Genomic DNA, 24,470 nt, shown 5'->3' on the forward strand with positions numbered 1-24,470 from the left:
ATCACCCGAAACATCCACAAAGAGGAAGAAAGCTAATATAATTAAGTAGGAAAAGTTTCAAGGTTACAGACCCTTCCGAGACATGTTTTACTGTGGCAGGAAAGACATTGATAATATGGGATAATAGAACATAAGATAACAGATATAAAAGCAATAGGATTTAATCAATATCATTGTGATAAAAAGTGGGAAATCAATCTAATAGAGTCTAAGATATCAAGAGTTATATAACTGATTAAATAAATGTTATCGCTGATTATTGTCCTTGCCAAAAACATGTTAACATGGAAAGTTGTTTGGTCGGCTCTCACAAAAGAAATTGCCGTATTCATGAGGAAATTGGGAGTTAATATGAGACCATGAATTACAGGAACACGCTGGAGGCACTTCTTTATAGCCACATGACTTCTAAAGTGCCTTTAAAAGTCCTCTTAACAGGTAAACCTCCTTATTACTGATACACCACAGTGATTTATGCACACTGTGAAAGGCAGGCTAATGACTAATGAAATCTGACCTTGGCTGTATTGCAGGCTGAGAAAAATACTCCAGCACGTGTTTTTTATGCGCAGATTGAAAGGAGGCAATCAATTTCACAATGTTTATCAGATCCGGAACACAGTGGCTCGACGCTGTTAGGATTTTCTACAAGAATGACAATGAGTCATGAGGAAATAAAATTTTCCACATTGAATGTAATGTACAGATCTTACCCTCTATCTTTGTGTCCCTTCCCTGTTTCATCAGACTGCAACAGGTCATTGAAACTGGTAATGGTGATGTTTATCCTCAGCTTTGCGTCACATGGTACTCACATCTTGTGCTTTGGTAAAAGTAGCATTAACGGTGTAAAAATACTCTGTTACAAATAAAAGTGATGCATTCAAATCAAAATATTTTCATTAAGTAAAATTATTTGAGAAAACAAAAAGTTCTCACTATATACAAAACAGCCCATTTCAGAATAATATATGTTATGTCACTGGATTATAATCATTGATTTATTTGGGTGTACATCATGTTAATGTTTCAGCTGGTAAACACCAGCATTTGTGTCCTGTGTGAAAACAAAAGTAAACAATGTCATTTGAAGTAATGTAACATAACTTGCATGTGTCACCCTTTACACTTCATGAATCTAGTGCAGTAAAAAGTACAATATTTCCCTAAAAATAAACAACAAAAAACGATTCAAGTAATTGTCATTTACAGATATCTAATGGTTATTGCAGCAAAATGTTTATGCTGATGTCGTCGAGTGTCAAGTCTTTATTTGATCATGCCATGTAATGATTCTATAGACTGTCCTTATTTTAGGTGCAAAATCTTTCACGACTGATGAGCCGAGCGAGCAGTAATGCTTCAGTAAATGTACTTAAGTTACTCTCCAGCACTGAGGTTTTGAGTTTATTTTTCAGTTGAAGACAGAGCAAGGTGTTGTCTCATGCCACACTGCAGTTGTCTCGGTGCAGTCAGAGCTCCTCAGGCCCTGCTGACTCTCCCAGTCTGGACTTGAGATTAAGGTGATTCTTTTTTTTATTATCGGTGCTGCTAGACTTTTGTCTCCTCTGCTTGAGTAAATTCTCAGTATGCAGTGCTCCTCTGAGAACTGTTGAGCCTATATGGTGAATCCTTGGCAGCAGGTGCATATGCTCCAATTTGTACAGAACAAGGGAATTTGCACTCTAGCTTAAGTCCACAGGGCTCAAAGGAAACAGGAAAAAATCCCATTGCAGGATTTATCAAAGCATGCTCGGCTCACTGCAGTATGAAAACGTGATTAAGTGCAAAAGTGCAGATACCAGCAGACAGGGTTCCTGATCCTACATCTTAAAGGGCTGCAATAAGTAAAAGGGTGGGTAAAGCTGCATGGGCCAGCTAATTATGTCTACCAGTCAGAGATAAGAATAAAAGAAATATCCCAATCAAACATGTTCTATTATGCATGCTTGGTCATAGAGAACAGATTATATTGTTAAACTAAAGTATTCATGGAATTGATTCTATCATTTGATTTCAATGGGATTTATATGAGAGAAGTTAAGGTTACAACGAGAGATCTAATAGGAGGGAACTAAATTATTAGGCCATACAGAAAAACTTGCAGATATAGTATATAGTTCCTCAGGCTCAAGCTGTCCCACAGCCTGGAAACAAAGCTACAGTGATACTTGTAGACTGTCAGAGTTGCTGGACTGTGACCTGTTCTGTCAGAGGCACTCTTTGAAAAATCCAGATTTTCAATTCAGTATCTAAAACTGCCCTTATAATATGTGTAATAGTGTAGAAATGTGTCTTCCTGTAATGTCTTACTGAGGTAATATTTTTAGAACTCCTTCAATAATAACGAATATCATAATTTAAATTGTAAAGACTGTTTTTCTTGTAGCCTATGCTAGATTAAGATACATTTCTCAAATGTAAGTGAATGCAATATAAAATGAAAAATCCTGAAAAGAAACCTGCAAAAATCCAGCATAAGGATATCCTGGGCATATCAGTAAAAGGTAAATTATTAAACATAATAGTTTTATAATCATTAATAACTGATATGTAACATTAGGATATGTCAAGCTGGGTAATCATTGATACAGCTTTTTGGAGGTGTTCAACATAAAGTCTAAAATCCAAAACAGCCCTGCTCGGCTCTGACTTAAGATTTCAAGGTGAGAACTCCACTGCAACCAGTGCAGGCATTTGAGGAAGGGTAATACGTTTCTGTCACCTTGGTCGACATCTGCAGCAGCATCGGAATACTCCACTATATCTGGTCATAAATTTAATGTGTGAAGTGTGAATCATAAATGAAGTTACATAAAGGCTAAATTATAAAACATAGCTTTTAAAAAAATGAATATTAACGCTGTTATTTAAAATGACAGATTGGCTGTACTTCACCACTTCACTAACCTAAGTGCCTCAAGCTTTTTTTGTTGTTGTAAATTTCAGGACTAAAAGAAGTATTAATTGTATGCAACAGAGCTAGTTGGATAACTTGGGTAATAGAAAGGCTATTGTATCTCCTGGCCTTATCACAACAAATCAAGGACAAAGCTTGTGAAGTCCGAAGACCACAAGTAATAAAACTGATGATTGATAATCAGTAAAAGCTAAGGTTCACTATTCAGCTGACTCATCAACAAAAGATCAATATTTCATTATGATTGTTCTTCATATCTATTTCTGTTGCACACAGAATAATGTAACTGTAACTGTAGCCCCGTTTAAATGTTTTCTTCATAATTCTGAGCCTTGTATGCAAAGATAAAGTGAATTGCCGCTATTTTGTTTAAATAAAAAAGGGAAAGTGAATGATGATATTTTAAAGTTCAGACAACATACCGCACACAGAGATATTATGAAACAATGCAAAGCAGGCACTTCTGTTAACATTTGATAGATTTATAACCTTGTTAGTAGTTGGGTCAGTGGGCTTGTAGGCTAAGGAAAAGGGCAGTGGTTTTTTCCAGTAAAAATGGTTTTCAGATAAGGATGCCACACAGGTGACAGAAACAATGGTGCAATAATGATTGCATTCCTGACAAATGACGTGTGTGGAGGGAAGTGTGCATAGCCGCCGGGGCTTTGAGTGTTAACTGGCAACTGGAGGTTGGAAGACTCAGATCAAAACCTGTCTTATCACCAAACCTCTGTCAATGGATGCCTATGTGTGCGTGTCGCTTTCTCTCTCTCTCTATACCATGCATGCACACACACACACACACATTATATGCTGTACGAGAATCTTGATTGTCTTATTTTCCTACAATGTTGCTTTAGTGCACCCTGAAGCTCCCCCTCTGTCTGATACTGCAGCAATGCTGGGAAACTACAACATAATAAAACTCGAAATTTCATCAAGGATTAAGTCCTGCAACCAAGTCACGAAAAGTTTCATACAATTATTTTCATCAAGGTGGTCATGTTTTATCTGTTTGTCAGCAGGATTACAGAAAAACTACTGGTCCAATTTTTATGAAACTTGGTCAAAAGGTAATGCATGGCCCGAACAAGAACCCATTGCAGTTTGAAGCAAATCTGAATTTAGGGGCGGGTTAACAAATTATTTTTCATCATCATTAAAATTGTGAAATTAGATTGTAGGACATAAAGAACAGTTCTGATCCCACGGGACAACACAAATCTTTAGGTAGTGGGCAATTGGTCAAGAACACCTTCCTTATTATTCTGCAAGGGTCACAATTAAAAAAGGTTGAGAACCACTTCTATATAGCATTGCCTGTCTGAGTGCCCTTCTTGTTTGTTAAAATGATCTAACAAAAAATATTTTTTACCCTCCACTTGGGATGGGAATAATTAATCGATTAAAAATGGTCGTTAAAAATGTGGTCGATCACGTAGAATTTTTAATCGATCTGTGTGGTTTTCTATTTTATTTTAATCTATGACAGCATATAAGTAGCTACTCACCGAACTGAAACACGGCCGAGCGTTCAGTTCTGCGGCCGTACGTCAATAAGCCAATGAGCTGAGAATTAAGTAGGATAAAGCTACAGTTTGCAAATTGAAAGTTGCAATAACAATTATAAAACATACAGAAATAAGAGCATTCATTTGAGCAAACTAGATTAATGTATCAAACCTTGCATTAATTACTGAGTTTAATTTTATCCAAACCGAATTTAAACACAAAACACACTTAAATATGCAAGATTACTATAAAAACTAACCTCATGCCTCTTCGTTCGTTCATTAAATTCCTTGACGTCATCTTTACAGTTTAATCTCACCTGAGTTAGTTTAAGGTTGACAGGAAGTCTCTCTTCGTCCTTTCAAAATAAAAGCGTCCGTTATCAAAACAGGCTTTTGCATAGTACTGTATATATATATATATATATATATATATATATATATATATATATATATATATATATATATATATATATATATATACAATCATGGAAAAAATTATTAGACCCTTGTTTTTTTTCATGTTTTTTTCTTGTTCATTTTAATGCCTGGTACAACTAAAGGTACATTGGTTTGGACCATACAGTCTATGGTTTGGGCAAATATAATGATAACAACAAAAATAGCTCATAAGAGTTTAATTCAAGAGCTGATATCTACCCTTTTTCCATGGTTTTCATAATAACTACCAAAATCATTATCAAGAAAACCATGTAAAAATGGCTAGATATCAGCTCAATATATTTGTCCAAACAAATGTACCTTTAGTTGTGACAGGCAATAAAATGAACAAGAAATTGAAGAAAACAATGATCTAATAACTTTTTTCTTACAAACGCCCATCCCTACTCCACACTCCGCAGAATGGAATAAGAGACCCAAAAAGCAAAAAAGATTTGACCAACAATATTTTAAATTGAAGAAATTCTATTTATTTCACATTATTGAATCAAATCTATATCAATGAGAAATCTCTACCACCAGCTGAGCAAGCAACAGGTCAGGAGACATACTATCTGTCATCATGATATGCCACACTCGCTCGCACACGCACACACACATGCACACACACAAACAGGTGCTCTAATGTTTCTAGATGAAGGCACATAAACCCATTGAAGGTCACAGTAAGGCAGATTCACAGCACTAAGGAGAAACCGTAGACCGTAGAAATTAGCAAAAGGAACACTCAAGACTTTGACCAGTCTGCCGTTTTACAGAATCTCTGTTCAGGACTGTTCTGTCTTCCTCTGTCTGGAAGGAAGAGAGCAGGTGAGAAAGGGTGAGAATGGCTGGGAATAGGAGGAAAAAGATGTTCACGTCCAGTGCTGACAGACATCCCACCCTTGTTTTCCATGTGACCTTTTCCTCTGCAGACAGGTAGTGAGAGTTTATCCTTGTCATTAGAAAACCAGCAGCGCTGAGCGAGAGAGTCCTTCCTAGTTTCCAGTCCTCATTTCTCTTAAAAGTTCTTTGGCTTGATCGCATCAGCCAACCTTTAGACAGAATGCTTGACAGACGGAACAATAGACAGTCCATAAATCTTTGCAGACATACTGTCAAACGTAAAGAGTTGTTCGTTCTTTCCCTCAGACATGTAATTGTGGCAACATACAGTAAACCATCACTCAAACACAGCAGCAGTACAAACTCTGAGAGTTGTTTTTGCATCATTTAGAAACAGTAACACCATAATTTAAATCACAGTTTGTTCAGTTTCCTTTCATTGCCACGGAAAAGACCAACCTGTACACACACAGCAGCAGCAGCATTCCTTTGGATGACCAACAGATTGGATTTGATTAGTCCACAAAGCACTAGCTTCACATAATACCCTGTATCCAACCATACACATTCCTGTGCAGAACAGCTCTGCTGTGCAGAGGTGCAACCAGTCTGTTTTCCACTCTGAGTTCACATAAGGATTCTTATCCCTGAGTCTTCAAACTACATCTGAATAATTCCACTGCATCCTAATTCCCCACCCTGTCCCATGAGCATCCGCCTCTCATTATCTAAAGACATTCAACTTGTAGGTGTGGGTTAAAGGGAGCTTCAGCCATTTCTGTGTAAATCGATGAGCTGAAATGCACACCCCCTGGCAGAAGGGCAAAGAATATGATATAGCATCTGCATCAAACGCGCTCAGACGCACACAACAACAGACATGTAGTCACATACAGAAGACAGACTCCACACTGGCTCTGAACTAAAAGTGCACACACATAGAACGACATACACAGCTTCAGTCTCTTAGTTCGGTCCGTCACAGAGATGTGTCTTAATGGTGTGTCGGGTGCAATGGTTGTGCAGGGCTGTGGCTTGTGTGTGTGTTTGCGTGTTTGTGTTCGTGTCTGTGTGTATGTATGTGTGTGTCTATAGGCATTTCTGTTTATGAGGACATCCATGGATGTGTGTGTCCCTGTGTTAAGTAAGGGCGTACTCAAACGTCCCTTTCTCCAGCCCCTCGATGCCATCAGCCCAGTTGGAGGAGGGCATACTGCTGTAGGGGTCCAGCAGGATCCTGAAACACCTTACTATCAGCAGCCCCAGGAACACCAGTAGCATTCCCACAAAGGCAAATGCTGTCTTCTGCTCCAGAGTCAGAGAGTGCGCCATCATGTCGTTTCCGCTCATGGCAGCAAGGGAGTGGTTGTAGTGGACGCTACACATGGTAAACCAACATCTAGGTGCCTCATCTCTCCTGTGATAGGGTCAGGCGTTTAGAAGCCTGCATGTTACCTGAACAGAGATTACATGAAGGCTTCAGATTAGAGCTGTCTTGTCTCTTGTGCAGAGAGGATCCATTGAATCAACCTATCTAAATATTATCACACTTAATGCATACGCTGTGTAGGCTGTGAGAAATAACAGATATGGGAAAGAGCAAATACAGACAATTAAATGTTGTGAAATGAGCTGACCATGAAACGTGAAGGGTTACAGGGATCTATAAATAGCCTCTTTTGAATGTGGTATCAAACAGATGCCCGGAGACTTCGATCTCTCTCTCTCTCACTCTGCTCCTCTGGGAATTTCGCAGAAAATTACAAAAAGCAAACATGAACAGAAGAGTGAGGGAGACTGCAGGAAAATGGGTTCAGTAACATGAGCCAATAACACAGCTACATTCCTTTAAGTCAGGTTAGAATTACAGCGTGTCGCAGTGCATAGCCAGATGTTAAACATACGCAAAGCGGTGAGGTATCAATGGAAACGTCACCTCTCATGAAGATGTGATGTTATGCATGTTTGGTGTAGAAGGAAGAGAGGGCTCTCTACCTGTTGCGTGCGAGCAGATGCCTGCCAGACAGCGTAATTCCATTAGACAAGAAAGCGACGGTGATTGACCAAACATCATCACAAAATTGGTGTGGTCACACAAGTGGAGGTCTGCTTCTGTCATTCTTTTCCTCCTTAATCTTTCATATGAACACAAGCAGCAGGTGGCTTGAGTGAGAGGAAGGGAGGGGGCTTAGATGAGAGAGGGAGGGTACATACAGACAGGGACAGGGGAATGAACAGAGAGAATTGGGAAAGACAGACGAGGGGAGAAGGAAGTAGAATGATGAGGGGGGACACTGCACAAAAGTATGCATGGTGAGAGAGTGAGAGAGGAGAGAGGGAGGGGTGAGGTAGGGTGAAAGACAGAGACTGCATTGACAGATTCTCTAGTGAGGATGTCTGAGGACAAAAAAAGCAGGCTTCTCACCGTCATTATCGTTCCATCCTCACAGACCTGTTGCTGCTGTTTCTTGAGAACAACTCCTCTTCCTTGGAGCACCCAGACACATATGCATTAATCCATCCATCGCTGACATACTGGACGTGCTACGCCAACCTCTCATCTAAACAAAGGCTAGAGATAAAGAGAGAAGCGGAGAAGCAAGGGAGAGGCTGGATCAAGCTATGATATGTGTCTCTTCTCAGAGGTACAGCTCCTCTCCTCATGCTCCCTTACTTGCTGCCTCCTACTCATTATCATTCTGTTTCTCTATCTCTCCCTCCAGAAGCACGCACGCTTGCTCCTGCTGCATGGCAACCACTTGTTAGTCTCACTCAGCTGCTCTGCTGCCTCAGTCATTCACAACATTCCCCCTCCTCGGCAACACCAGGACGGATGCAGCAGCATAAACAAGCAATCCGCCTCTTCTTTTTCTTCTCTCTTCATTCTCCCCTCCCCTGGCTTATTTGGCTTTTCTAAAAATGACTCCACCAAAATGTGACAGGAATATCATGGCTTAGCCAACAGGAGAAATGCTGCCTCTCACTGCTCCTGGCCAGTAAATGCTGCTGCAAAGGTATTTTTGGTACAACACAGCATTATCCTCCAAGCCTGGTTTGATGATGTGTTTTTAATTGCTGCAGTTTGCTGTGGCTAAATTGAATTAGCATCTCTCCTTAAAGGCTTACGAATACAAGCTGACAGGACAGAAGAAGAGACAGGTATTTAATGAAGTGAATAAAAGGCAGTATTGTATAGGAAAACAGACAGCAGGTCATCTGAATGCTCCAATGTAACAGAATGCAGCAGTGAAGCGTGTGGCCATCTGTTTGGTTGTTGTGCAGTGCAAATTCATATCAGCAATGTAGTTTTTGTCACAGTGGTGCAGTGACTCGGATCAAAGGATAAGGCAAGCCATGAGGGAGATGGTCATCACTGGTGTGTGATGTGTAATAATTCATGGTTTAAGAGAAGTACAGAAAGCCCTGTTTTTCTTTTTTGGTTGTAAACAGCAGAAAAATTCACTGATAAAATATAGAAACACAGAGGTGAATAACCTCCTTCGCATTTACTTTCACTTTAAAGTTTTATGCCTCTGCAGTCTCTTTTGAACTGTCTTTTTTTCTTTGGTCAGTAGCAATTTGTAGTCGTGCTGTGCTGTTGGCTGTCTTTGGGTGGAAATAGGCAGTGTGGCACCTATGTGATTTGTCGACAGTCAGCTATTCATTTTTATCTCCCATTTATTTCAAGGACAGTTCTTGCAAATTAGACGAGGAGATGTCACACTGTGCAGACAATGAAATCGTTAGATATTTCACCTCATTGCCCTCGTCAATTTAAAAGACAAGGTCAAAATGGAAAACTCTTGCATCACGGCGCAACAGTGTGTGGTCATCAATGATGGGGTCAAGTTAAAGACAGTGTGAATTGGATGTGATTATAAGCAATCCATTTGAGTGAAATTGTTGGCAGAGATGATTTCATAAGTGAAAATGAACAACAACCTACATTAGAACATTTGCTTCAGCAGTCAGATATGTGTTTTTACATGTGTGTCAAGGTCCTGATCTGGTTTTGACTCTTTGGCCCTGGAAGATGATCTCGGGGGACAAACCTGTTGTGTAAAGCATATTGAAATACTATCCAGTGTCCATAGGACACAAGGATAAAGACTTTTATCTCAGCTAGACAACAGGTCAGGAGCAAACTGATATTGAGAACCGTAAAATGGTGATTAAATGAACTGCCCTAACTGTATCCCCTTTAATGTTAATGAACTCTACACCCCACCCTTGTGTGATAATACAATCTGTACAAGAAAGTTCAAAGACGAATGCAGTGAAGTTGCAGAGATTTTAAATACTTTATTAGGCGTCCCCATTAGCCTAACTGCTGCAATTACTTATTCTCCTGGGGCCCACAATTGAATTAAATTTGCATGGAGGTCTGCCTTTTTAAAATACATATAATAATATTATCATTATATACTTACAAACTTCCAAGGTGATTGTGCACATTAAAACAAAAGAAATAGCCCAATACAACTGTTCAAAAATGTAAAAAAAAATCTTCTAATGTGAGGATTTTTTTTATATTCACTCCATAAATAACAATACATTAAATGTTGTTAATATTTGTAGTTCTAGTTACTTACCATGAAGTTTCTAGTTTGACTATATTGTGGGATGAAAAAATATAAATATGTTTGATTTGTTGTAAAGAAAACTTTTTGAAGTGGAAAAATATTGAATATATTACTGTTTCTGAACAATCCACTACAAACAGGTATTTTTAGTAACTAAAGACTGTGAGAAATCACACCCAAAAGCTATAAATAAAATCTACAAATGTGGTGAGAAACTGATATTCAGAAAGTGACATTCTAGGAAAGGAAAAGTTCAACATCCAACAATGAAAACAACTAGCAATCAAGCAAATGTATTATCAGTTTATTGACCTGGTTTTACATTTACAGAGTAATACATGTACTGGACTGAATGTTAAAGGTTAACTTCCCTGCTGTGTTATGGGTCAACCTGATCTATGGTTGTAATTAAAACTTGTTGCAATCTGCCCTTCATTACAACTGCCTTCATACTGGCATCCATTCCTGAATAAAGCGAAAATGTATTTTTTTTTCTCAAATGATGTTGCATCAGTTTTGAGTCTGTGGCTATAGCATGCAGCAAGCTAAGCAGCTGAATGAATACTTCCACATACAATAATAACATATCAAACATTGGGATCAGAGAAGCTCACATGTAGATGTACTGAAGATTGTGACAAGCGTGAAATCACCATTTAGGCTATTTTGTGTGCATTGATTGCAAGTGGGACAGCATTGGGCTGGACATTATGTAGATGTTATATCAATAATGTGATGGCTACACATCATATATTTTGGATATTGTAACATGATTTTATGGAGTAAGTTGTCTTAGTTTGAAAGGCTGCATTATTGTAAAGTGATGTAATTTTTTTTATTTAACTTACCAGGCTGTTATAGCTGTTACTTCCCTTTACCCATATTATGTTAACATTACTGATGATTATTTCTCAAAAATGTCAATCTATAAATATTTTGTGAAGGCACCCATATTCAACAACTATATTTTTGCATTATTGAGGTATTTGTTTGAAATATTGTGATATTTGATTTTGGGACTATATCCCCAAAAGTGGCTTTAAAATTAACTGGATGTTAATGATTCTCTGAGAATATACAAAAATAAATAAGTAATTAAAATCCCAATTCAATAATTAATTGTGTTAAATTAAACATGTGTTAAATGTCTAAATGTTACTTTGTGTACAGCATAAAACTTTAGTTACTTGTTATCGTCATATCTCAAAAAAGCTTTTAACAATTAGGAACTGGACAGAGTTTTTCTATAATAAAACAAACAACCATATGTGATATTGAAAGGTCAGATTTAGTGGTTTGTTTTGGTGCCGAGCAGAGTCTCTATAAATATTTAGGTCTATTGTGTAATGAAAATGAAATGATTCCCCTGGTAGAGTAAAAGTGCATCAATCAATAGTTACAGGAATGATGAATTGGCTTGGCTCATGCTGCACTACATCATTAGCATAACAACATTTGCAGGGAGTATTCCGGGATTTACTGGTTTTTAGTAGATACTTCAAATGTCCAGGCTTTGTCTTGTACATGGTTTTACCAGCTTTGGTAGATTGCACATGTCTATGAATTATTTCTGGGGCCTGGGTACTGTTCAGAAACACAAACATGCATGCATTAGGACTTTCTACTCAAACTTATTCAGTTACTCACACGCTTTCTTATTCACTTGATGCCCCCTGAATTCAACTTAGAACAATCATGTGCACAATATTTCCAAATATTCCATTTCATTTGCCCCAAATCCCACTGACTCATATTATATCCCATTCACCCACCCGGGCTGCCTAGCAACAGCTCCCAAATCTCGCGTTGGAGGCACAAATCTCACATCACATTTTTGAACTGCGTAGGGCATATTGCGTTGTGTTGGGCAAAACAAACCTCAACATGGCAGATGTTGAAATTATAGACGAGGAGCCAAAGCAAGAGGAATCTACTGCATCCGTCAAGTCCGAAACCGAGGACTCAGTCGTAGAAACACCCAATGGCGTGAAAACGTGAGTGGAAACGATGCATTGTTCTGGTTCGTCCCATCTGTGCAGCCGTTAGCTTGCTTAGCTAAAATGGAGTCCTGTGATGCTAGCTATTGTTAGCCAAGGAGCATCTTGCCGCTGTTGTCAAACACTGTTAATTGTTAAGTACCTGTGCAAAAGATGTTGAGTTTCTAGCTATCATGACACCAAAAGTATGCCGTATAACTTCTATCTGTTGAGTCAAAATGGTAGGCTGTTGACATAACGTTTATCATGGTGCAGTGGGCCAATATTGGACGTTACTGGTTGCTAAACTCGGTTGTTGTCAGCTAACGCTAACAAAATATGAAATGTAACTCTTGTTAAAACAACAGAGTTAAACTCGTTTGCCCCTCCAACTATTTGGTTAAATCAAATAAACTATACTTTTTTTTCAGATGACATGAACAGCTGGCGTTAGTATCCCTGTTAATCTCATCTCATTTGTACACGTTTCTTTGTGCCAAGCTAACAATAGCTGCAAATGGCTCCGTGATGCTAAGCTAGTGCTAATCAACTACATTAACGTTCCGATAGTTAGTAACCTTAGCAACGTAACGCAATTTATCTGTTCCTCTCTCCTGACCACATGGCTATGTTTACAGCAGATTAAAGTGCGAGAGCATGAAAATCATTATCTTATGTAGCATTTTAAATTCGCATTTCCACCATTATGTAATTAATCAGATTTATGTTTACTTTTGATGGAATACATGTCGTTTTTTACCAGCAGATTCAGAAGTTGTCAGGCAAAGGGGGTGTTGCATTTCATTTACTCATGTACTAAGGTGAATGCTTTGCCAAATAATTCCCTTTACACCTGTTAAATTAATCGCCTAACTCATATGACATTTATTGATCATTTCACTCAAAAGGATGGCTATTGGCATAGTAATAAATACTGTGTAAATTATGTAACTTAAGAGAAATAAATGACTTAGGCATTTTTTTTAACATGCCTTTGTGACTTAAGCAAGATATGGTAACACTTTATTTTGAAGGTGTCTATATAAGAGTCACACAAGCCTGTCAGAAACATGACATGACAAGTATCATTAGCATTAGTGTTACTTCAAAGTGTCATTAATGTTCATGGCACATCCCATGTCATGTTTATGACATACTCATGTCACTCTTATGTAGACACCTTAGAGTAAAGTGTTACCAATATTTGTGTCAACAATAAAACACTGATAAACTAAACTGATAACTAAACAATCTCCCTCTAGCTCTTCTTTGCTGGGTTCTTATCTGATGCCTTTGAATGTGGCAAATTGTCAAAAAAGTGATTATCTTAAAGGGGTAAAATCACATGATCTGATGAACTGAGGATGTAGGCGATTTTACCATAGGTGGTAGATGATTTTGACAAAAAAAATGACTTAACAGTGTGACAATATGAATCCAAAGTTGTCCCAACCCTTTTTTTCAATATTCACTCTATGTCACCTAGTGAATTTGTGAAGACGACGTTGTTTTTCATGCATGTCTGTGTGGTCCAAAAATGGAGAATATTAGTTTATGCGGATGTATTTGGGAAGTAGTGAGCATACAACTGGATTAGTTATATTTTACTGAACAAGTTGTGTCGGTATGTAAATCAAATCAAATCAAAATTACTTTATTCATCCCAGAGGGGAAATTCAGTTATTCTGGTAGAATCTCTTGAAGAATGAGACAGCCTGATGGCTGTAGGAGTGAAGGATCTTTTGAATCTCTCCGTCCTGCAACGGAGAGAGGGGAGCCGTCCACTGCTGTTTTTTTGGTCCATAAAGGTTTTGTGTAGTGGATGATCTGGGTATTTCAGGATGGCCTGGGACATCTTGACAGTGCATCTCTCCACCACCTCCTCCAGTGTGTTCAACCTGGCTCCAACCACAGAACCAGCTCTTTAGACCAGTCTGTCCAACTGCCTTGCATCTCTGTGTCTGATGCTGCCTCCCCAGCAGACTGCAGCATAAAATAATACACTTGCCACCACAGACTGATAAAACATCTGCAGCATCTTACTACAGATGTCCATAGATCTGAGCTTCCTTAAGAAAAAGAGGCGGCTCTGCCCCTTTTTGTAGAGAGCGTCAGTGTTTAGGGACCAGTCCAACTTATTATCCAGGTATACACCTAGATACTTATAACTTGGCACCACCTCGGTGTCCACCCCACAGGTATTCACTGGCTGAAGAGGGGGCTTGAGTCTGCGGAAATCTATGATCATTTCCTTAGTCTTTGAGGTGTTCAGGAGGAGATAGTTCTTGTGACTCCAGTCACTGAAGGCTTTTATCAGATCCATACTGTGGTCTTCCTGTCAGGTAATCTGTGATCCAGGAGATAAAGGAAAGATCCACTCCCATCTCTGTGAGCTTGTTTTTGAGTATGTTGGATTGGATGGTGTTGAATGCGCTTGAAAAATCAAAGAACATGATTCTCACATAAGCACCAGTTTCCTCCAGATGAGCAAGGGCACGGTGAAGCATGTAGAGGACAGCTTCGTTCACTCCCATGTGTGGTTTGTATGCAAACTGCAGGGGGTCGAGTTTGTCTTTGACTTCAGCTCTCAGTAGGCGTAGAATCAGCCGCTCCAATGTCTTCATGATGTGAGAAGTGAGGGCTACTGGTCTGTAGTCATTAAGTTCAGCTGGACATTTTATTTTTGGTACCGGCACAACACAGGAAATCTTCCACAGTGCCGGCACTCGCACCAACTGTAGACTGAGGTTGAAGATCTTGTGGAGAGGTTGACACAGTTGGGCAGCACAGTCCTTGAGCAGCCTTGGACACACACCATCTGGGCCAGCAGCCTTCCCAGAGCAAAGTCTTCCCAGTTCCAACCTCACTCCCATCTCTGTGACAGACAAGGTTGGAGGCTCAGGTGTAAGAGGGGGGGTGGATGCTGCTTTGGAGATGTACACATGTTGAGGAGGAGGAGGAGGAGGAGGAGCATTGGCATTGGGCATTTACTTGAGAGAAAAATAAAAGTTTTCTTCACAAATTCAAGGTAACACGGGGTGAATAGTTGAAATACAGACAGTCATTTTTGGAGTGAAGTATTCCCTCTAAAATAACATTTATAGAGCGGTTTCATTCATTATGTATCGAAGAAAGTATAATTTCATCTGAAAGAAAAGCTCACACTCACGGAAAAGCAAAATAAACAATAGCAACCTGGAATTCATCATAAATCTATTGAAGTCATTTATTTTACAACCCTGATTCCAAAGAATTTGGGTTGCTTTTAAAAACACAAACGAGGTTCATGAAGCATTCTGCTTTGCAACTTTTTGGGATTCTGGGTTGTAGAGGCTACAGTGTGTGATCTCTTACTGTGGTTTCAAAATAGGCTATTCTCTGACTTTTAGCTTTATTCATTTTGTAGGGACGCTGATGAAACTAAGCCCCCCAAAGAAAAGCATGATGGTAAAGAGAAGTCTTCTGGGGGCAGAAGAGGAAACCGCTACCATCCCTACAAAGACAAACATGGTGGAGAAAAGAAGAGTGCTCATAGGAACCGGGTGTTCATCAGCAATATCCCCTATGATATGAAGTGGCAAGCAATTAAAGATCTAATGCGTGAGAAAGGTAATGTCCCCAGTGATGGGGATGGTTTCTCCCCTTCTCTCCATCTCTTCACCTGATCAGAAGTTCTGACCCCTTTTCCCTTTTCTTACCAGATGTTGCATCCTGCTTCTAGCAGTAGTCAATTAGTTTGTAGCTTTCCCTGGATGTACTTAGTGCATATAGTAGGGAACCAACTTAGTGTGACATTAGGTTACTGGAGTTTTAACCCATTTTTGGATGGACACCAATTTAGTTTGGGCTGATATGTCTGTGAGAAAAGGAAGATGACCATAGTTACATTGTCACTTGTTTTATGGCATGGTCAGCTCCAAAATGTAACCTCAAACCAGTAGTAGAATCGATCGTTGAATGATTTTGTTGCATCTGTTGCAAGGTGAATCTTGATTATATCAATGAAAATATTGTAATGTTTTACTTTCTGAATTATGGGTTCTCAATAAGCCTTTTGAAAGGGCAGCTTAAAACTCTCAACTGCCATGAATGGAATCTGTTGACAAACTGATCATGTTGAAGTCTTTTGAATTTCCCAGGTTTAATGTAGCTGTGTTACTCTCTGGCCTTGGCCTTTTGGTGTCTCAGTCACTGCCCAGAAAGGCATGGTGTTGTCTGGTGGGATGTTGGTCTGGGCTGACTGTTGATCATTAATGGGACATCTCCATCTGTAGCGGCATTGCCAAGGCCAACTGGGACTTGAAGACTTGGTGACTTAAATTCCTTTGTTCTTTGGTATTTTTCCTTTGTATGTCTCATGTAGTTGGTGAGGTTACATACGTGGAGCTCTTTAAGGATGCAGAAGGAAAGTCAAGGGTAAGTGATGTGGCCAACTTGCTGCACGAGGTTTTAAATGCCCTCAGCAGGCTCTCATTAATCAAGTGCTCTTTTAGGTTCTGATCCTTTGGGTCTTACTAAGTTACTGAACTGGAGATACTGTGGGTTGTGTTTAGAGCCTGATAGATGGCTAATGATTGATATTCATTTGAAAGGGAGATGTCCTGTTGATTTTGGAAAAGTAGCATAATGAACTCATCTAAGAGTGCACTTTTGCTTTTGTTGTTGTTATTTCAATTGGTGTAAACGTTTGTTTGTTTGGCTATTTTCCAAAGGGAAATGTGGGTTGTGTGATTTGTTTTATTGATTGACCCTCATGTCTCAAAATCTTAGTTTACAATTCTGTTATATGGCACAGCTCTCTCTTCAAAGAAACAAAACGGTTTTGAAAGATTCTGTAGTGTCCTTTTTTATTGTTCTGTTTTTACATTAAATGGCAAAAATGCATACTGTAGATGTAACGGTGGACCACACTATTTTTCTTTATTGCAGTGGTAAAACTGGTCAATCCTAAACAATGTACAAAATAAATTTATGAGTGCATTTCACACCTTGATATTTGTGTCCACTTCAAAACATTAAAATTTTTCAGGTAAATTACAATGCATAGGTATGTTAATGCTAAATGTTTTTTTCTAAAATAAATATAAAAAAAACAGATATTATTTGTCAACATTGCTAAAGATAATGATAAAGAATATGCTCTTATTAGCCTTTTATTCTTTGCAATAGACACAACCAAAATCCTGCTGGCTCAAGCTCGTGGGCAAAATATGGCCGACATGCACCATAGAAAATACTAGAAGCATGTTGATACATTAGATTAACAATGAAATTGATAATTTCACTGCTTTGTTTTGATTTTAACTGTATTTTGTTCACCTTCTGGATATGTTTGTTACCTGGACCCCTGTGATGCCCCCTGGTTAGGGTTGTGGGTAAGACACTATCTTACTTAATCAAAGTATTTTTATTTTTATTTTTTTATCTTGCACTTGAGTGGAGTCAATCTGATTACCTCCGTTTCTCCGATTCAACAGTGTGGTGGAGTTCAAAGATGAGGAGTTTGTGAAGAAGGCAATAGAAACTATGAATAAGCATGACCTGAGTGGAAGGCCACTCAATATCAAGGAGGTGAGAGAAAAATATGGGTTGTGGCAGATTATGTTTTAGTGTTACTTTCTTACTTTTCTATGGTTAAGATTTCAAAATGTTAATGATCCCAAACCAAACATTGTTTTCGAAGTACCTCCCAGTGACGGATGATTTTACATCTAGGCCTTCATTTATTTCACTTTGCTCATTACTTTTTGTTTATTGTATCCATACAAGGTTTAAAGATTAGTAAGTGGTCACAAATAATTGTAGCAGTTTAGATCATTCATTTTTTTTAGTTTAATTAGAAATATGATGGAACCTGGAATATCACCACATAACACAGCCATGTGGGGAATTGCATTGTGCAATTGTCTTTACTTATTTATTCAACCCTTACTTGATTATTCATGATTATCTTGATTTAGACATTGCTATTATTATTAATATTATTGATTTGAATTATTATTATTATTATTATTATTATTAGATCAGAATTAAACTATAACTTCTTCTTTTGTTATAAGGACCCTGATGGGGAACATGCTCGGCGTGTGCTGCAGCGCATGGGAGGAGGTCAACAGGGAGGTCGTGGGCAGGACATGGGACCTGGTGGGATGAACATCCCGCCCTCCATTGCAAACAACCCCAACATCCCACCGGAGGTCATCCACGCACTGCAAGCCGGACGACTTGGCACCACAGTGTTTGTGGCCAATGTAAGGACAACATAATAAGCAACTTTCAAATCTAGCTAGTGGTTATTCATGTTGATTAAGAAATAAAAATCTGTCTGTTTTTTTGCAGCTGGATTTCAAGGTGGGCTGGAAAAAGTTAAAGGAGGTGTTTGGTATGGCAGGCGTAGTGAAACGAGCAGATGTAAAGGAGGATAAAGATGGCAAGAGCCGCGGGATGGGAACAGTGACTTTTGAGCAGTCGCTGGAGGCTGTGCAGGCCATCTGTATCCTTCAAAAACACACACTGCAGTTGAAAGAACAGAAAAACACAAAAAGTAATGCTTTAGAATTCCCATGCAACCTTCTCCTTGACTCTGGACTCAGCCATGTTCAATGGACAGATGCTGTTTGACAGACAGATGCACGTTAAAATGGTATGTTATTTTTAGTTAATATATTTTATATAATACAAATTATGTCACCATGAATTACATTTTTTTTGTGTGTGGTTTAACAGGATGAGAAATCTGTTCCCCCTGATGATTTCAGCCAAGTAGAAAAATCACCTCAGTTACCACGTGAGTACCCTGTACCCCCGTCAGTTGTTGATGTCACACTCATATCCATAGTAATCAGCTTAGTGAATTGTGTATAGTACTAACATTGTCAGTGTTAAAGGCATGATGCCCTCTGGGAACAAATTACGCATGTTACTAGAATTTCATATGTATTTTACAGTAACGTTTGAGAGACCTAGATATGTTGCTGAAGCAGTTGGCCTGTTGAATGAAATGTAGTTATACACTTAAAAATGTGTATGAGAAGCAATTCTTGAGCATTTGTTTAAAGTCCAGGTTTTTTATTGTATAATTTGTATACTGTGTAGTACATATACAGTACTTGAACAGGTTTTATTGTTGAAAAATCTGCATTTTGTTTTGTATTTTTTTGTTGGTAAATTCCAAAAATATTACTTTGGTTACAAACAGTAGCAGTTGTTGTGAAGTGAAGGGTCCTTGTATAAAAAGACCAGTCAGTCAATATGAGTTGCACCAGGTTCCCATGCTATTGTGTGCTTGTTTATTAATGGAATGGAGAGGGGTCTGATGTCTGCACTGAAAGTAAAGACTTGCTGCTCTAAAATAGGATGTGCAAATATCGAAGATATGACGCATGGGGAATAAATAACATCTGTTATACCCAACAGCAATGTCTGTGTACCTTTGATATTGAATATGCCCTGAGCAGTACATCTTCTATTCTTGAGAGTTGGTGCATTGCTGATGCAGTGAAGAATCATGTATAGATATGTCTTTGCACATTTCCTTTTTAATAAACCATTTAGCATTAGGTGAACACAACTCTCAATAAATGTCTGTTGATTGATTATTGATTTAGCTTTTTTTAATGTATTATGTTATATAATCCCCTATTTCATGCTGATAAATAAAATAGTTCAAACGTTCCTCTTTTTTTCTTGTGTATTTTGTGTGTAGGGGGTCTTGGTGGTATTGGCATGGGACTGGGGCCAGGAGGGCAGCCTATAAATGCCAACCGTCTGAGCGGTGGAGGAGGCATGGGCTCCATGGGGCCTGGAGGTCAGTCACCTCTCAAACATTTACAGTTATGTTTTGGCAGAAATGCTGAAACATCCTACACACTGTACATCACATTCTGTGAAACCACTCTCTATAGACAAATGCTTATCAGAGAGAATCAGATGTATTTCCTCTAACTGCTCAACACATTAACACCACAAGGTAGCAGTAATCAATAGCTTTGAACTACTTCTGTTATAATTAATATCCCAGCACACCAACAAACAGTTAATGTGTAAACCAGTCAGCCATCAAGTCTTGGCTGACATTTTCACAGTTCAACAGCAGCCTCAACATGGCTTAAAGCGATAAGACGAGTAGAGCTCCTACAAATAGAAATACAGGACTTCAACACTACCAGGTGTTAAGATGTGACTGGCATTATACCAAAAAGCACCTTTGTACAGTGTTTGACCTTTCAAGGGGATATGCGGTATATCCATTTGATGTAAGTAGATGCAATATGTGGCCTAACTGACATCTTTTGCTGCAGGTATGGAGGCTCAAGGTTATGGTGGTATGAACAGACTTGGAGGAGGTAAGGTTTTTGCCACTTATAATGAAGTTTGCCTGTGGAAGAACTTTGTTAACTAAGAGCAATACTTAAACTTGGTGCTGCTTTGGACAGGAATGAGTGGTGGCGGGGGCTTTGGGGGCATGGATAGCATGGGCAACATGGGTGGTGGCTTCGGAGGGAGAGACATGGCGCCAGGCAGGATGGGAGGTAAGTTAACATATTCACTTCTACTGGGCAGAGATTAGGAGATGCACAAGTATGTTATTTGTAACCTAAAAGCAGTAGGAGTTTTCTGTTGTGATTTGTAAACGCAACCGTTCAAATTGGCCCCCTCATATAATATTTGTGTCCAGACAGGAGAATTTCAGAGAGCTTCCGACTCGAGACAGATTACAGTGTCAGCCGGTGCAATACAGAGCCATGGGGGGATAAGGGGCTGAGGAGTGACAGCTTGAGGTAGATCGAGGGGCAGAGAACATCCCAAAAGCTTCCCAAACACAGCAAAATGTAAAGAAAAGAAGGAACAGACAGAGGGCAGGGTCTCTGCAGATACTGACACCACCACACACTTCTAGTGCGTCATGAATGACGATCGACAGGGATTGTTTTTGTAGGAGCCAATACATTGTTCTTAGGAAAACCCTTCTCATTCTGCCTTTAAGTCTAAGGTTACATTTCTTTTGTGTTAAGATATGTACCGGTCAGGAATGAGTGGAATGGATCGTGACTTTGGCCACAGTGACATGTCAATGAATAGAGGATTTGGTGATTCTTTTGGAGGAATGGGTAAGTGACACTCTGACCTCAGACAACCCTGACTGCAGACACAGTGCAGGTCCTATTAGTTCCTCTGTGTAGTTTGGTTTTGAGTTATGATGAGGTTTAAGGATAGCTCCTTGTGTGCTGTTCTTTCTGTGGGTTTACTGTTTCTGTGTTTGCCATTGTGCAACTGTTGCCTTATGGTTTAAACTAATCTGCACCAACTTGCATTCTCTTCTTTAGGTGGGGGCTTTGGAGGAGGCATGAGCAGTGGTGGCATGGGGCACATGGGAACTGGATTAGGTACATGAGATACTTCACCAATAGTACACACAACAACTTCTTAATCTGTTAGAACGATTCTTATTGGCAATGTTATGGCATTTCTGTCATTGTACAACTTAATGTTTAACTTGAGCAACAAAGCAGAGAGAGCATAAGAAAAATTCTAATATGCATGTTTTGTGGGTCAAGAATGAGAATACCTGTAAAACCCTTTAGGCATTTGTTCTGGATGGAGTCTTGGGACATTTCCCACTTGCAAAAACAAATGAGGTGTATGACTAACATGTTAAGCCTTTTACGTTTTTTTTTTTTTAATTTATAGATCACTGAACATGCCTTTTTTGTATGCCATTTTTGTTGTACCATTTTCTGTATGAAAGAAAACGGGTGAAATGTATTAGTTTGACCTAAATTAGTTTCGTCCTTTTAGACAGAAAGATGTGATTGAAAACATACTTATGGCTCCATAGTAACCTATTCTTGCGATTAAGATCTCAGTTATTGAGTTAGTGAGTAACTAGTGCTCAGACTGCCAAAACAGAATAAACCTATACGCCTCCACACATCAGACCATTCCATTTTGACTAAATATTAGTTATTGATTGAAACTGCTCATCAATCCTAATTAATGCAACCATATGAACAGCTTCATCTAATTTTTTAATTACTTTTTTCTATCATGATTGTAAAAATTCAGGAAAGGCCCCACACCATCTGCCTTTGGCTACAGATTTGTGGTGCTTTGTGTTTCATTGTGCTGCTCTGCACTCAGACATCATGATTCCTGAAGAAGCACACCTGTTTCAGAGCAATGAGAACAATGACGTGACTGGCTGATAGTGTTAATTATTAATTATCACACCCTCTGATTTTTATTCTACTTCAGCCAGCTCTTTTGTACTTTGCACGGCTGCACATACAAGAACCAAAATACAAAATGGGAAAAGTGTGTTAAAGAAACTTTGTATTTCATAATCACAATACAATTTACCTAAATTCTATTGATACACTTCCTTGTGGAGTTGGTTGCTGCCTAAAAATAAGTATGGGTCGAATGTCTGTTTTTCCTGTACAAACAATGTCACAGTGACATTGGACTCGTTTTGAAGTGATTGAATACAGAGACAGTTTTGCAATGTTTATACTAACTTCAGTCATCATTGGACTAAACGAAGGAAGAGCTTTGTGAATGATGGTGAAATGCATTATTGCAATGATTGGTTTAGGGTAGTTTCAATAGGCAGGTTTTAAAATATACAGTACATTATGTTGCTTTCTAATTTGTGTGTGTGTGTCTCTGTGTGTGTGTGTATTGGTTGCAGGCGGTGGAATGGGAAACATGTCGATGGACCGCATGGGCTCCAGCTTTGACCGTATGGGCATGTCAGGAATGGACATGAACCGTGGCTTTGGTGGCTATGGAGGTGGAGGACCAGGCCACATGGGTGGAGGCATGTCTGACAGGGGCTCTGGGTCCAAAGCAGGCTGTCAGATCTTTGTGCGTAATGTAAGTGCTGTTTAGAAATGTGACATCTTTGCTAGTATACAGACTCAGAAGTCTGTTAAATAGGATTGGAGTTACAGAGCCATTTCAAAGACTTCCCCACTTATTTAATGACTATTTCATTGATGTATACATTTTCTCTATGCGTTGATGCTCCAGTATTGATTAAGGTTTTAATGGGAAACAACCCATGCTTGCTGTGCATTAATATAAATGGTAATGATGCTGTAAATGAGTAGTTTTAAGATTGGTGCATTTGGATGAATGGTCCTGTAGGAAGATTTTGACTGTTGGCATATTTCCCTTCGAGTCCAATACATTTTGATTTGATAGTAATATATGCTTTATTGACGCACTCATAAAATACATCTTGTACTAGTTTCTCCTAGCGTCAAATGTGTTTATGTCCACAAAGTTGAATTGAACTATATGTTTGTGTGTTGCAGCTTTCCTATGATCTGACGTGGCAAAAGCTGAAAGAGAAGTTCAGTCACTGCGGTAAGTCTTTCCCTTAGTATGAATTCAATATTTAAAGCCAAATTTACAAGCTGATCAAAGGCTTGTCTTTGACATTTCATCATGAATGGTAGTTGGGCATGAATGCGAAAATAGCAAGTCTATAAAACTACACTTTGTGCCATTTTGGCTTCCAAATGCATTCATTGGTCATTTTTGTCTACTGCAGGCCAGGTAATGTTTGCAGAGATCAAGATGGAAAATGGGAAGTCAAAGGGCTGTGGAACAGTGAGATTTGACTCTCCAGAGAGCGCCGACAAAGCCTGCAGGATGATGAATGGAACCAAGATCAACGGTCGAGAGGTGGATGTCCGTATCGATCGGAACGCTTAGAGCTTTTGTAGAAGTCATGCTAACACACTTCCACATTCAGCCCTCTTGTCAATGATCTTTTGTTTTGTTTTAAAAACACAATTACTTCATATCTCCATGTGTCCACTGTTTTTTTTCTTTGTTTATGTATACTACATAGCTCTTTTATCTTTTTTTGTAAACCCTTTTTGATTTGTCAGGCAGTTTATTTGGACAAATAAACTTTTTAATTTTTAAACCTGGTGGTTGTATAATCTTCTGAGATCAAAGTCTCAACATTGTTCTTCACAGCCTGTAAACTGAGGTGTTAATCTATTCTGCATTATTGCTCAACACTGCCCTGCAGTGGCCTCTTGAAACTGGTAAAGTTCCACATTAATCTCAAAGGCAGCCATCAGAAAGAAGTAAGAACAGAAGGGACATGGGTTTTATCAGGCATGGCCTCCGACTCTTATCACAGGAAGCTATTTTAAATCCCAAATCTCCCAGATTG

The 24,470-nt window shown here is 38.9% G+C and overlaps 2 protein-coding genes across 2 annotated transcripts; one reads left to right on the top strand and one right to left on the bottom strand.

Moving 5' to 3' along the window:
* Nucleotides 1-5,345: 5,345 nt before the first annotated feature.
* ctxn2 (cortexin 2) lies at nucleotides 5,346-7,445 on the bottom strand. Its single transcript, XM_059355226.1, has one exon. The coding sequence runs from the start codon at nucleotides 7,102-7,104 to the stop codon at nucleotides 6,859-6,861; it is 246 nt and encodes an 81-aa protein (XP_059211209.1). The 5' UTR covers nucleotides 7,105-7,445; the 3' UTR covers nucleotides 5,346-6,858.
* Nucleotides 7,446-12,106: 4,661 nt separating this feature from the next.
* Nucleotides 12,107-24,215, top strand: myef2 (myelin expression factor 2). The gene is made up of 17 exons (XM_059352127.1): nucleotides 12,107-12,295; nucleotides 15,684-15,886; nucleotides 16,641-16,693; nucleotides 17,645-17,652; nucleotides 17,755-17,848; nucleotides 18,337-18,528; nucleotides 18,617-18,770; nucleotides 18,871-18,920; nucleotides 19,004-19,064; nucleotides 19,983-20,084; nucleotides 20,578-20,622; nucleotides 20,713-20,808; nucleotides 21,292-21,387; nucleotides 21,604-21,663; nucleotides 22,968-23,152; nucleotides 23,596-23,647; nucleotides 23,835-24,215. The coding sequence occupies exons 1-17, from the start codon at nucleotides 12,186-12,188 to the stop codon at nucleotides 23,996-23,998; spliced, it is 1,725 nt and encodes a 574-aa protein (XP_059208110.1). The 5' UTR covers nucleotides 12,107-12,185; the 3' UTR covers nucleotides 23,999-24,215.
* Nucleotides 24,216-24,470: the final 255 nt, after the last annotated feature.

Source organism: Centropristis striata, chromosome 2, assembly GCF_030273125.1.
Source record: "Centropristis striata isolate RG_2023a ecotype Rhode Island chromosome 2, C.striata_1.0, whole genome shotgun sequence".
Classification (NCBI taxonomy): domain Eukaryota; kingdom Metazoa; phylum Chordata; class Actinopteri; order Perciformes; family Serranidae; genus Centropristis; species Centropristis striata.

Bases quoted from the DNA above. Each gene is read 5' to 3' on its own strand.
- myef2 (XM_059352127.1), top strand. From the start codon at position 12,186: ATGGCAGATGTTGAAATTATAGACGAGGAGCCAAAGCAAGAGGAATCT. The intron at 17,849-18,336 runs GTGAGAGAAAAA...TTTTGTTATAAG, and splicing joins GGCCACTCAATATCAAGGAG to GACCCTGATGGGGAACATGC. The intron at 23,648-23,834 runs GTAAGTCTTTCC...TGTCTACTGCAG, and splicing joins AGAGAAGTTCAGTCACTGCG to GCCAGGTAATGTTTGCAGAG.
- ctxn2 (XM_059355226.1), bottom strand. From the start codon at position 7,104: ATGTGTAGCGTCCACTACAACCACTCCCTTGCTGCCATGAGCGGAAAC.